At 32.0% G+C, this 14,133-nt stretch overlaps 1 protein-coding gene and 1 non-coding gene across 3 annotated transcripts; one reads left to right on the top strand and one right to left on the bottom strand.

Moving 5' to 3' along the window:
• The first annotated feature begins 106 nt into the window (after positions 1–106).
• Positions 107–10,949, top strand: LOC123702809 (vacuolar protein sorting-associated protein 16B). Of its 2 annotated transcripts, XM_045650611.1 has the most exons (11): positions 107–402; positions 2,209–2,353; positions 3,159–3,346; positions 3,960–4,096; positions 5,270–5,297; positions 5,790–5,940; positions 6,658–6,794; positions 7,472–7,561; positions 8,402–8,557; positions 9,819–9,944; positions 10,835–10,949. In XM_045650611.1, exons 1-11 carry the CDS (start codon positions 334–336, stop codon positions 10,853–10,855), a joined length of 1,248 nt encoding a protein of 415 aa, XP_045506567.1. In that variant the 5' UTR covers positions 107–333; the 3' UTR covers positions 10,856–10,949. The 2 variants fall into 2 exon arrangements, with proteins under 2 accessions (XP_045506567.1, XP_045506568.1); XM_045650612.1 differs by lacking the exon at positions 9,819–9,944.
• Trnap-ugg lies at positions 4,312–4,383 on the bottom strand. The gene has a single exon. It is a non-coding gene; the product is annotated as a tRNA-Pro (tRNA).
• Positions 10,950–14,133: the final 3,184 nt, after the last annotated feature.

The following is a 14,133-nucleotide window of genomic DNA, read 5'->3' as shown; positions in this document are numbered from 1 at the left end:
GGTACGGAACTCTACAATAATTTGACACTAACGTTGACATCTCATTTCTAAAATGTGTCAATTGTCAAAGTGTCAAAAATGACACACAGCCTTTGCAGATATTGTGTTTTCCAATTTCCTGTGTGTTTTCGCTTTTCTTATTTGTAAATATAATAACAAAACTTATTTTACGAGATATTTAATAATTAACTGTGTATGTAAAGTTCAGGATTAGTACAGAATTATCTAATATCTATAAATTAATTGTATTTTCTTACTTTACTTCTTATTTTCTTACTTCTTTCTTACTTTCTTATTTTTTATTTTACTCATAGTCAAGTAAAAAAGCGAAAAATGGATGATGATGATTATTGGAATACTAGTGAAACTAAGGCTAAAGCTTTTAGCTTTGATGATGATGTTGTGAGTATTAAAAACATGTACCTATTTGCTTTGATTCTTATAGCTTTATTAAATTCTGTATCTCTGTAGTGTTATCTTTAAATGATTTCCACCAATGCTATGTAGAGTATAATATACATATTATACAAGGATGCGTATAGGGCTAGTATTTGAAAATAAACGTTCTAGAATTCAGTGAAATGTTGTATACATGTACCTAATAACTCAATAATTTTCGAAACAAACCTCTATACATGCTGTACTGATAACAAGATAATAAAGAAGAATATATGAATCCTATTGGATTTTTATTATTATATTTCTGCACAAAACTTTATGTAAATCTATAAGTCATGATTTATTTTAAAAAAAGGTAAATAAAGTAAGAAAAATCTTATTATAAAACTGTGTATTCCTACTTTTCTATTGTATTGAAGTGAAACATTTTAATATGTTACCTCATATTAGTTACTTAACACTACAGCGCACGCGCCCTTTTTTTTTACATGGTTGCTCGCGTGCTCTACCATAGTAGAAAACTGTATTTGAAATATTAAAAAAATGGGTGGTCCTAAAATGATAATGCTCAGTAATATTAAACTTTTAATTATTGTAAGAAATAATTATAGAAAAAAATAAAATTATAATAGCATATAATTCAAATTAGGATCAAATTATGAGATCAAGAAAATAATCAACATTTTTGGCAAGTTGGAGATCAGCTCAAAAAAAAAGAACTTCTAATAAGCGATGACCGACTTATTGGCCATCATCCCGACATTCAATACAGACCACAACTTAGTGATCAGGACAAATCCATCTGGCACATCGCTTACACCATTTTTTTGTCGACCGATTTCGAGCTCATCTTTGAGATTACGCCGGCCCGAACGTGAGACTTCAATGCCGAGCAACAATCCAATAAATGCCTTCATTTCAACCAAATCAATTCTATTTGCATCTCTTTCTCTCTTTTATCGGTTCTGTATTTTATCAATGTCAAATATTCGTGCAATTAACTAGGATTTCGAAAATATTTTCATCAAAAAATAGTTCAAAACAAGATAACGGTGTTTCAGCGTTTCTTGCGGCACCTTTTGGCCCTGGAGGTCTGAATCGGATATTTTGAGATCTTGCCCAGATTGTTGAAGGACATGTTTTACTCCAGCGTGTTCCACATAAAAGTCATCACGTGTATTGTTTTGGACAAGTTCAGAAAGAGGCGTTTCATCTTCATGCATGCATTTGCATGATTTTCACTTACAGCTTCCTGCATCTGATTCCTATCTTCCTGTTCCATTGGTTGTACATATACTTCCCCATCGTCCGAGTCACTTTGGATCACTTCCTCGTCCTCTAATTCTTCGTTCAGCCATTGAGTCACGCGCGCTTCCAATACGGGGTCCATTTTTTCGCTAAAGCAAAGAAATATTAATTATTAAATACATCATGACACACGAAATAGTAATGCAACTGTACATATATTTGAAAATTTAAATCATTCAAAGTCCATTGATAATTTAAAAAACCCAAAAAAGAAAGTTTTACTTACCTTCAGTTTTGTTACACCAATACTCGCATGTACTACTATAGTAGAAGCCGAACTTTGACACGTCATAACAGGAACATACGCGTACGTTGCAAGTATGTGCCATACTAATCCGTTAGGCAATTTTGTCGACTTAGCTTACCTGGGAGCCGGGGGGGTTAGGTGTAAGAATGAATGAATGGCGGTAAAATAAGTAAGTGCGTTCTACTATAGTAGAACGCGCGTGCACTGTAGTGTTAAAACGTTACTTTATTAACTCTTTACTTAAAAAATTTCAGCTTTCAACACAAGAAATACTGGCCATTGGTCAAAAACGCTCATCAGGACAGACAGAAGATTCAGTGTTCGCTACAACAATCACAAATGCTAAGCGTAACTTAGTATCATTGAACAGTCTTGTGTCACCTAAAGTTCTGGATTTAAGTGAGTATTATGAAGTTATCAGTTATCTTCATAGCATGTACTTTTAACTGATTGACTAGTAGGTTAATTAGTTAAAAGAAAGAACTTTTCTTAAAATAAAAAGAAAAAATAATCTAAATTACTACAGCGCATATCTGTATAACGAAACCATCTAAAATAATAATCATGTTATTTAAGAAACATTAACAATATGGACAACATGACATAAATTTCAAATAAATAAATAAAAAACGGACATATATGCTATTGATCCCTAGAGAAAATATAAAATAGAGCTAGATAAAATATAATACAGAGACTTAAGAGAAGCAAGATGAAAAAAGAATGTTTATTTTTAACTGTGCTTAGTTTTAATGCTACAGTTTTTTTAGTATTGTATACTAACATAAAATAGTTATTCTTGTATTAAGGTTGGTGGAAAAGGGCCAGCCACTTGTAATTCTTTGATATATTTTGTAGCGAGCGCTTGGCTACACGGTATTGTGTATATCACTACATAGTATAAAATAAAGTCGCTTTTTCTGTCCCTATGTTCCTTTGTATGCTTAAATCTTTAAAACTATGGAACGGATTTTGATACGGTTTTTTTTAATACATAGAGTGATTCAATAGGAAGGTTTTAGTGTATAATTTATTAGGTTTGAGACAAAGCGGTCGAAGCCGCGGGCGGTAAGCTAGTACAAAATATATGAAAAAATAAGACAAGAGGCTGATGCTTACCACAGGTGGCTGAGTTCGGTATACCGTTTGCGCCAGCCTTACTGTGTGACAATTTTTTATTACATTTAAAATTAATATTTTACAGTTGTCCTCGCTCAATCTGGCAAGGACCCAAACAACACACGGCCTCTAGATTACGACTCAACATCTATCACGTTAAAACGTCTGATCCTGGGCCATACTTGCTCGCTACATGTTCATAGAAGTTTGAAGAGTAAAACGGAATTGTTGGATGGTGCTATTGTGATGGGCGATGGGAATGCTATTTTAGCGGTGTGTATTGGTTGTATGTATATCTATACTAATATTATAAAGCTGAAGAGTTTGTTTGTTTGTTTGAAAGTGCTAATCTCAGGAGCTACTGTTCTGATTTGAAAAATTATTTCAAAGTTAGATAGCCCATTTATTACGGGAGGCTATAGGTATATCATTACGCTAAGACCAAAAGGAGCGGAGCAATGCGGGTGAAACCGCGGGGAACAGCTAGTCTATAATATATCTGCATAATTATTTTTCAGATGGTTTCATAAACTAAGATAATATGGTGTTTTATAAGCTTTCAAAATGTAAACACATATAGCAAAAGTTGTACTGTCTGTATGTACACACTTTTAGATTGATATGAGTCATCAGTTCATCACTCCATATTATATGATTTTAATGAAATTTAAAATATTCACATCTTAATAAAGCTTGTAGTAAACTGAAAAAGTAAAACGAAAATATTCAAATAAACAGACAGAAAACTAGTTTTAAATAAAATTTAATAAAAAGCTTTTGTTATATTCGAGGGAATTTTTCATTTAATTTTATATATTGCATAATGAATAATTTTTTAAAAAATATAACTCTTTTATACTAGCCAACATTTTTATAATATTTTCAGGTAGTTTTATTTCTAATACAAACGCTGAATAAGAAATTGGTGCATGAATTACTATCAAGCAGGCCTATAGCGTTGAACCATTATATGAGCCATTTGAAGAGTGAAGGAAAAATTAATGAACTTACAGACTTATTGACGTAAGTACAAAATATTATTACGTATTTTGTAAAAAAAAAGTTTTGACGGATTTAAAACAGTTAAATTTAGGCCCTGCTCTTTTAATCACATAAGGAAAATAAATTACTTTAAAAAAATATTGCTCTAAACATTATTTTAATTATTTATGGAGATTATTACACGAGGATAAATGAATACAACAAATAATAATAAAAAAAATTAAAAGGTTTTGCGCGGGCTCGTCCGGGATTTGAACCCGGGACCTCTCGCACCCAAAGCGAGAATCATACCCCTAGACCAACGAGCCACATGTGTTTCAGTTGAATTTAAAGATATTATGTTTCTACATAATTTCAATGTGTAATAACGTCAATATAATGATACATGTTGTATACCGCGTCGTTGTCCGCCAATTTTATCTCTATGCGCCTACAATCGCTTTCTATAGGTAAAAAAACATACAGACTAAATACAATACAAACTAAAATCTTTTATCCTAAGTACTAATATTTAGAAAATCAGAAAAAAAAATTTATCGTTTTCATGTAGCGCCATCTAGTGTAAAAAATATAGTTAACCTTGAAATTAATGTCGTAAAAATGATGATGTTATTTTGTATACACTTGATTAACTTTATGTAATACTAGCTTCCGCCCGCGACTCCGTCCGCGCGGATGTCGGTCTTCGCGTGGATGGTTTATTTCTCCATTTTGAGTAGGTACCTACCTCTGACAATAACATCTTATAAATATCTATTGGACCCAATTCCCAAATACGGCTAGGCCTTTAATAATACGCAACGTGTGTTCGCGGTTCTACGGAACAACGTCTATGGATAAAACTGAAAAATTAAGATTAATTTTTTTCTACGTATTTTTCCAGGATAAAAAGTATCCTATTTTACGCCCAGGATAATAAGGTATAATTATACCAAGTTTCATCGCAATCGAACCGCTAGTTTTCACGTGATGCCTTCACATACAGACAGACAGACAGACAGACAGACAAAATTTTTTTTAATCACATATTTGGGTTTGGTATCGATCCAGTAACACCCCCTGGTATTTATTTTTTCAATATTTTCAATGTACAGAATTGACCCTTCTACAGATTTATTATATGTATAGATTAAAAAAGTGATAAGGAAATATTAAAAAGCTAAATTATATTTTAAAATATCTTATACTTTTCAGAATGCTAGGCAGAGCTCCTGAAGCAGCAGTAAGTATCTATATTTTTTATATGTTAGGCCGGTTGCAGAGCTTCACCGGCCATCAGTGCGTACGTCAGTCGCGCTTGTCATATGTATGGAAATTCATAAAACCGTTCATAGCTAGACCGACCATACGCACGCGTATTGTCATACATATGACAAGCGCGACTGACGTACGCACTGATGGTCGGTGAAGCTCTGCAACCGGCCTTAGACTTACGTTAAATTCGTTCAAAAGCCTATTTGTAGTGCATAATATAAAATGACATGCTTAATTACATCGATTTTTAAACTATCGCATAGCTTCTATCGCGGACCTTGAGCGCGGGGACCGAATCGAGAAATTCCGTAACGAAAAACCTCACGCTCCCCACTCCGACAGGTGTGGCTTGAAGGCATAGCATGCAATAGCTTTACCGCGGCAGCCGGCAGTCCCCGAGTGACACACGTCGTTTTATTAAACAACTACCTAATTACAATTTCAAAAAAATCTTTTTCAGATGTACCAATTTGAACACATAGTAAAAACTCAAGGGAACAATATAGAGAGTTTATTAAGGAAATTAAATAATGTACTTTCAAATCATTTCAATCAACCGGGTGTTGATGCACATTGCAATAAGATGTTGGTGGATTATATAAAATTATTAGGTGAGTGTGTACTATAATGTGGCGTGATTTTTATAGGACTTTTTAGTTTTTGATAGTGATGTTACGATACATGATTTTGCCGATACAATACCGATACCAATATTTGTAGTAAAAAATCGGCGATACCGATATATCGGCTTGCCGATTATATCGGTATTGGTATCTCTATCGTTACATCCCTAGTTTTTGAAATACTGCTCTATAATATTTTTGGGAAATACAAAATCGGCTGTATTTTGTACCTATCTAAATATATCATAAACTTCATTCTCATAAAATAATGTGGAGATAGCCATTCGAAAGGTTACAAAAAATAAAAAAGGTTACTTTTGGAATTATTTAGAACTAGCTGCTCCGCGCGGTTTCACCCCCGTGGCCCCACTCCTGTTGGTCGTAGCGTGATGCTATATTATAGCCTATAACCTTCCTCGATAAATGGGCTATCTAACACCGAAAGAATTTTTCAAATCGGACCGGAAGTTCCCGAGATTTGCGCTTTCAAACAAACAAACTCTTCAGCTTTATAATATTAGTATAGATTAAAATGTTTTTACATTGAGTTCCTACAATATTGTATTCTACATCTCTAGAAGCATTTGTTATATGTTACTTATATTAAGTTAAATAAAAAAATATCCCATTCGTTATTATAAAAATAACGAAGAACCCTTAAAAAATGAACTTGAAAATCAATAACATTCCTCAAAACGATTTCAGAATGGCAGAAATGCGCGAACAAATCCGAGTTACACAACAAGTCTCCACTGGCATGCCTCACGCACTGTTGCCAGTGGCACTGGCACGAGGGCGCTGGCAACATGATGTCGCCATTGACGCTCTGCCAGAGACAGCAGGTGAAATAAACGGCATTTTTCATTAAAAATGAATTTTGTGTGAAAAAAATGAATTTTGAAAAAAAAACAAATAATTGTCATTACAATTACTTGTTTTTTTTTTCAATATAATCTTAAAAAAAATCTTTTTTTTACAATACATATTTCGATTAAAAATGAAATATGTATTTGAATGACGATATTAATTAAAGATATTAAAAGTTATCTGAACTTCTTTGTGTATTTTTTTTCTACAGACATGGTTGAACACAGCTGGTCTTACTAAAAAAAAGAGTGTGTGTACTTATGTACACGCGTTAGAAGTTATACTTCTTTGGCGTATGGAAAATACTAGAATATAGGTAGTTGAACATCAATTTTCATACCACCTAGAACTAACTTCATGCTGTTAAATTTAGGTGTCGGTGCGCGCGCATCGTAAAAATTCACTCTCATCATTTTTCTCCATCGCGCCATAAGAAGTATAACTTCAAAAACAAATAAATAAAACTTCACATAATAAATAGGTACAGCTTGTATATGAACCCATAAGCTGCTAATTATTTGTTTTTGTAATAAAATTAAATCTCTTATTTAACACATGTTTAAGTACTACGTTTCCAATTGCCTTTTTTAACATATTATCATAAACAGATTTTTGTTTTTTATACATTTTTGTATATATAAATACTTTTCAGATAACTCCATTGCAATATGACTGGGTAGTATTAAATGTTCACGCAAACTCCAGTAAATGGGACATCGTTGAATCCCTATTTACTAAAAAGGTATTATGTACTATACTATCAGTTGTTTTTCTCTTCTAAAATGATATAATATATTTTTAATATGTATAATATATTTCTAAAATGATATAATATATTTTTAATATATTTTTAATATATTTTTAATATGTTAATCACTGAACAAAGTTTGATACCTGTTTTTTTTTTTTTTTTGTGATTATATTATATGGTAGAAACTTAAAAAAAACAATAAAAAGTCTAATTTTGTAGCCAACTCGAAATTTAAAAAATCTAATCTGCAAATGTGAGCCAAAAATTGTTAACTTATAAAAGCTTTTACCTAATTATTACTTACGAAAATATAATCCAATCCCAGAATTGTTAGAACTACACATAAATCTAATCTTTACAAATATTTGTTTTGAAGTGAAACTTCTTTAGGCGCGTTGAGAGTAAAATTTCAAGGTCGCGTCATCAATACCGTCACGTCATGGAATAAATCGACGATTTTGGTATCTTTGAATCTTGGCAAGGAAGTTTCACTTCTGACACATGTGCTCGGCACACACGCTATTTTTTAACCGACTTCAAAAAAAGGAGGTCATCAATTCGGCCCGTATGTTTTTTTATGTATGTACACCGATTACTCCGAGGTTTCTGAACCGAATTTTTGTTCGATGCGGGATGGTGTCGAATTGGTCCCATAAAAATTTTATTCGGATAGGCCCAGTAGTTTTTATTTTATGAGCATTTTTGTCTGTATTTGTAAATGTTGCAAACGTGCAAGTTTGAAGTCGGTTGTTTTAACGCAGTTATAATAACTCCACTTGTTTAAAATTTATTTTATTCATAAATAAATTATTTTATTAATAAATATTCCAGGATTGGCTCGGCCGTACAACACTATCATCACACATTCCCATAGAAACGCTTCTATGTCGTTTGAACGATTTGAACGCAAGTAAGAGCATGATGGCCACGTGTGTTAATAAGATACAGAATAATGACGAGAGACTGCGGTTAGCGCAGAAATATAAGGTAAATGTATTTTAAGCTATTGCATAGCTTCTATCGCGAGCCTTGAGCGCGGGGACGGAATCGAGAAATTCCGTAACGAAAAAACCTCACGCTCCCCACGGGGACGGGCGGAGGTGTGGCTTGAAGGTATAGCATGCAATAGCGCAACCGCGGCAGTCCCCGAGTGACACACGTCGTTTTTTTATGGCTTCTTGAAGTATGTTTAATTGTATTTTTTGTTAGTGTCACAAGTATAGGATGTGTTACGAGGAAAAGATGTTACGATTTTAAATCGGTTTTTTATGTGTATGTTGGTCGGTAGTTTTTGAGTAAATTATCCTGGGGAGCGAATAAAATCTTTTTTCCAATAAAATTTCAAAATTTGACGACATTTAAAAGCTAGCTGTCTTACCATAAAAACTTTAGACAGGGTTTAACTTTAAGCGCGGGTTCTCTTTAATCTGGTTTTTTTTATGTCAGAGCAAGCAAAGGGGCAGGTGGGCCACCTAATGTTAAGTGGTCACCACCGCCCATAAACACTTGTAACACTAGAAGTGTTGCAAGTGCTTTGCCGGCCTTTTATGGACAAATAAGCTCTTTTTTTGAAACTTGTCTTTAATCTGGTTTTGTCGTATTTCACATAGACAACAGGTATTAAAGTGACCGATCCCTGGTTTAAAGTTAGACTGTGTTTAAATTGTTTCGTGGTAAGACCATAGTTGTCTTAACTTCCCACTAGATTGCGCTCCAGTCTGCAATATAATTTAATACATAAACTAAAATAATGTTTGTAAGCCACAATTATATTTTATTACGTAGTACCACCACTGTTTCATCTATACTATTATTATAAAGCTGAAGAGTTTGTTTGTTTGAACGCGCTAATCTCAAGAAATACTGGTCCGATTTGTAAAATTCTTTCAGTGTTGGATAGCCACTATCGAGGAGGAGGAGGATATAGGTTATAATATATCATCACGCTAAGACCAACAGGACCTGAGCCACACGGGCGAAACCGCGGTGCGTAGCTAGTCTACACTTCTTCAAGAATATTATAAAGAGGAAAACTTTGTTTGTTTGTTTGATTGAAATGAATAGGCTCATAAACTACTGGACCGATTTTAAAAATTCTTTCACCATTCGAAAGCTACATTATCCACGAGTAATATAGGATAGGTTTTATCCCGGAAATTACACGGGAACGGGAACTATGCGAGTTTTTCTTTGAAACCTAGTAATAAATAAAGTAAAAAGAAATAATATTGTTTTCTTGTATTTTCAGATACATTCAGTAGTAATTGAATCTCTATTTAAACAAAAAGACCGAGCCGCTCTCACGAACTATAAAATGACTTTGAGTCCACAATCTGAAGATTATATCTTAGCTGATAATACTTTGAGGGATCCGGTAAGTCTATTTAATTATTATATTTATTTTATTAAAGTGAACCTTTTATTACATCGTCTCAAACTTTTTGGTCTGTGTAGCGCATGTCGCGTGACGCACGATACGTACGATAATTATCGTACAAATACGATAATTTTTAGTTAAGTGTCTATAGTGTGAAAAAAAGTTTCACTTTTACCGTGGTTTCATAAAACCACACAACATTTTTTCTTAATTTATATAGAAAAAAGCTAAAATTTAAACTTTATTTATATCCAATATATATTGGAGATTTTTTTTTTAAGTTTGCCTGGTATTTATATATTTTAACTACTTGTTTATTATTTCTGTTGGTAACCATTGAGATAATAATACTACGTATGGAGGAGACACCACGAACAAAATCGGTGCGCCATTTTTTTGCTCTAACTAAGTTTTAAAAATTATTATCTAGTTAGGTAGGTACTTACCGATGAAAGTTATTCCTGTACACTTTTCCCTATTATTTGTATTATTTGTGCAATATCGTAACACACACGAAGGCATATTTGAAGCATTTCACTTTAAAACAGATAAAAAATGAGCATGCAGTTACACCATATGGCGTATGTTGAGCGGAACATAAGTGATGTAGGCGGTGTCGTCTCCATATATATATCACAATGTTGGTAACGCATAATATGGAAGGCAAATCCAACAAAAAAAAATCATTAAAATCCGTTCAGCCGTTCTTAAGTTATAAATGGCGCAATTTTCCCGACTATTTCCACAGTCTTCTTATTTTTATATTATATTTTTAAGAAAAAAAAAGTACCTTAAAATAAAAAAATAAAATACAATGTCGTCAATTTAAAACATTATGCATAAAATATTTTAGTCCAATTAAATAATAAATAATATTTTTGTTTCAGTCTATTAAATGGAAGAATTGAAGAAGCTTCAAATAAAAGTCTTTATAATAATATTATTTATTTATTAAAATCATATTTTAACCTTAAATAAAATTTAAGCACACATATTTATATACTCCTAATGAATCATTTATATTTTTTTTATTTAAGACATTTAGCATTTTGTTTGGTTGTAACATATTAAATTACGAAACATACAATAATATGAAAAAAATATAAATTACTACTACATCTTTGTAACTTGAATTAACTGAATCGTAAATATGGGTATTCATTTATGTGAAAAATTAAAAGAACATCACTACATAGTATATAACAAAGTCGCTTTCTCTGTCCCTATGTCCCTTTGTATGCTTAAATCTTTAAAACTACGCAACGGATTTTGATGCGATTTTTAAATAGATAGAGTGATTCAAGAGGAAGGTTTTAGTATATAATTTATTATGTTTTTTACAAAGCGGGCGAAGCCGCGGGTGGTAAGTTAGTAATGCTATAAAAGTAGTCCAATTGAAATTTTCTATTCACATTTTTTCTCTCAAATCTTTATTTATATTGACTCTAATGTTCTGCAAAAATAATTCCACATTATTACAACAAAAAAAAAATGAACATACAACATTTTTTTTCTTTACTTCATTTGACAAATAGGTATGTTAACTCGACAATATTTTAAGCATTTGAAAAACTTATAAATAATTTACATTTTATCATTTGACAAACTTATAAATACTATTTACTATTACATAAACTACTATACTTCTTCCCCTCCACAGTTACACTGATCTTCATCAATTTCAAAACCGCACATTCTCAATAATTGCACAATACAAGTGATGCACAATATGCACTGCAACACTTTACAACACGCTCTGCAACACCCGCACGAACACATAAAACACATTGTAGAATTAACAACACAATTATTTGCAACACAACAATTTGAGTTTCGACGAACTGGCTGTTTTTATTTACAAGACAATTCGATTTTCGAATTGAACTGGTAGGTTTTTTAGTTTTTTTATTTTCTTTTTTCGTATTCGATTTTCAAAATAAGTGTCTATATAGTTTCGTCTTTTTTGTGTATTTGACTGACAATCTTATCAGCCAGAAAATATCTACACAGCCCGCAGTTTTATCATTATTGATTTAACGATTGCGTAGAACGTTAGATACTACTCGTGTATCTAACTTGAGTGTTAAGTGTAAATGAGAATAATATGTTCACTAAATAGGTTAGTTGCAATAATGACCTTGTCGATTAGATAGAGTTATTAGTATTTGTTAATTGTCTATAATGCAATACTGATTAAAGTTTAGATAAGTTAATCTTTATTTGGTATTTGGGACAATAATTTATATTCGATATGTATTATTTTAGTACTTTTGGAATTACCGACAATACAGCAAAAAAATAATTTAATTGCAATTTTAACAATGTTCCGGACTGCGGACAAGGTTGCAAAATGAGATTTGTTGTCGTCCCAATTAGACCGGACTCTCAGTGGAGTTTTGTTTGCAAAAATAGCGGACCTAAATCTGACTTCTGATATATATTGTATAGATCCCAGACATCCTATAGACAGATGTTGCCAACCAGTTTTGTGGTTCCCCTCCCCCTCAACTTGAAACAAGAAACTATGACATTCAATGACGTCAGTCATGTTTTTTGTCTCTTTCTGTCGAGTGACCACGCTTTTTTTGTAAATTCAGGATTTTTCAAAATAGAAAAAACTAAAAATCATGGTCTATAAATAATAACGACATATATTTTTAACAGTATTTATATTATAATATTATGGTCATACTTTATAGGTAGGTACATACAATTTTAATTGGTATAGAATGATAGTTATAAATAATTTTTGGCTACAAAGCTTGGATATGAACCGATATATAGCATTAACATCCTTTGTAAATAGAGGAGAGTTGTGTTTTGCATCAGATGCTGTTTACCAAATTGTTAGCTACTCAGATCTTCTTTTTAAACGCGTTGCTTCGACGGGTCAATTTCAAGCCAGAATCATCAAAGAAAAACTGTTTATAGCAGCCTTGCACAAATTTCAGCTAACTTTACAAAGTTTATTTTTAAAAAGGTATTTTTTTCTGGGTCGTAATCCTCAGTAACCTTGATGGGCACATATATTTCTTTTTATTTTACTTTTTGGAAAGCTGAAATACGTAAAACAAAAAAATACGAACGAACACAAAAACGAAAAAAAAAAACGAACAATCTTATAACTACATGTGAGTGCAATACCGATGTCATGTGTTGTTTCATTACTAGTAACAATCTTTAAAATGGTGTTCTAAATTTTCATCATAATATTGTTATTACAATATATTCTCTTCGCTATCCATAAAAACTCGTCATCATGGTTACCTTACTTGTTAAATCTGTTTATTGAAAACTTGTTGAAAAATGATAAAGTATTAGGGAAATAACAAATTTAACATGACTGCTTACTAAAATGATGCTAAATTAGACAATTTTTGCCATTGAAATGATTCTAAACAGGTAAATGCAGGAGTATTGAGGAATATTGTAAATAACGTAAATATACACTTGCCTGTGAAATTCTATGCCAGAATTTGGTGTCCAAACACTTCTGCAATTTTGCACAATACAATGCATTCTTTATATTCGGAAAATATTCATTAAATAAGCAACAATATTAACTTAAATATTCGAAGTGACGCAATTTATTTGACACACATGCCATATTGACAAAGTGAGAGTTGCTACAATTTTATTATGGTGACTACCCATAATCAGGGAGTATCGCTTTTTAATAATTGGTTCAGATACTTAGTTTATTTAGCATAAATAATAATTGTCTCATCCAACAATGCTTCTGAATGACGTTGTTGGCAATTTATCAACAAACTCATGTACAAAAACTAACCTTTTGCACAGAATATTACAGCATACATAGTAGCCTTGGGAAAACTTCGTATTAACAGTGGCAATACCAAGTTAGGTGTGAAAGTGATAAAAAACATGAACTGGGCAATATTTTCTTGTTACACGTCAATGTTCATACCGAAATCTCCAGCTTCTTGTGTACGTGCAATGTTTATTGTTTATTTGTCAATATAAAAATAAATTTAATTTTACATTTAATTACTTCATCATTCATTAGTATATATGTAAATTTTCAAACATATTCGATTTTTAGATTTAACAGTTTTGCACACGTTTTATACAAAACATTACAAATGAAATAATTCAAATAAAAAGTTAAAATTAAAGGTTATGCTACAAAAAGGCGGTAAAACGAAACCAGCACTTACGATGGGAA

The sequence above is a fragment of the Colias croceus genome, chromosome 24, assembly GCF_905220415.1.
Source record: "Colias croceus chromosome 24, ilColCroc2.1".
Lineage (NCBI taxonomy): Eukaryota > Metazoa > Arthropoda > Insecta > Lepidoptera > Pieridae > Colias > Colias croceus.
The sequence above is the reverse complement of the archived record's forward strand: the minus strand, read 5'-3'. Positions and strand labels throughout refer to the sequence as shown.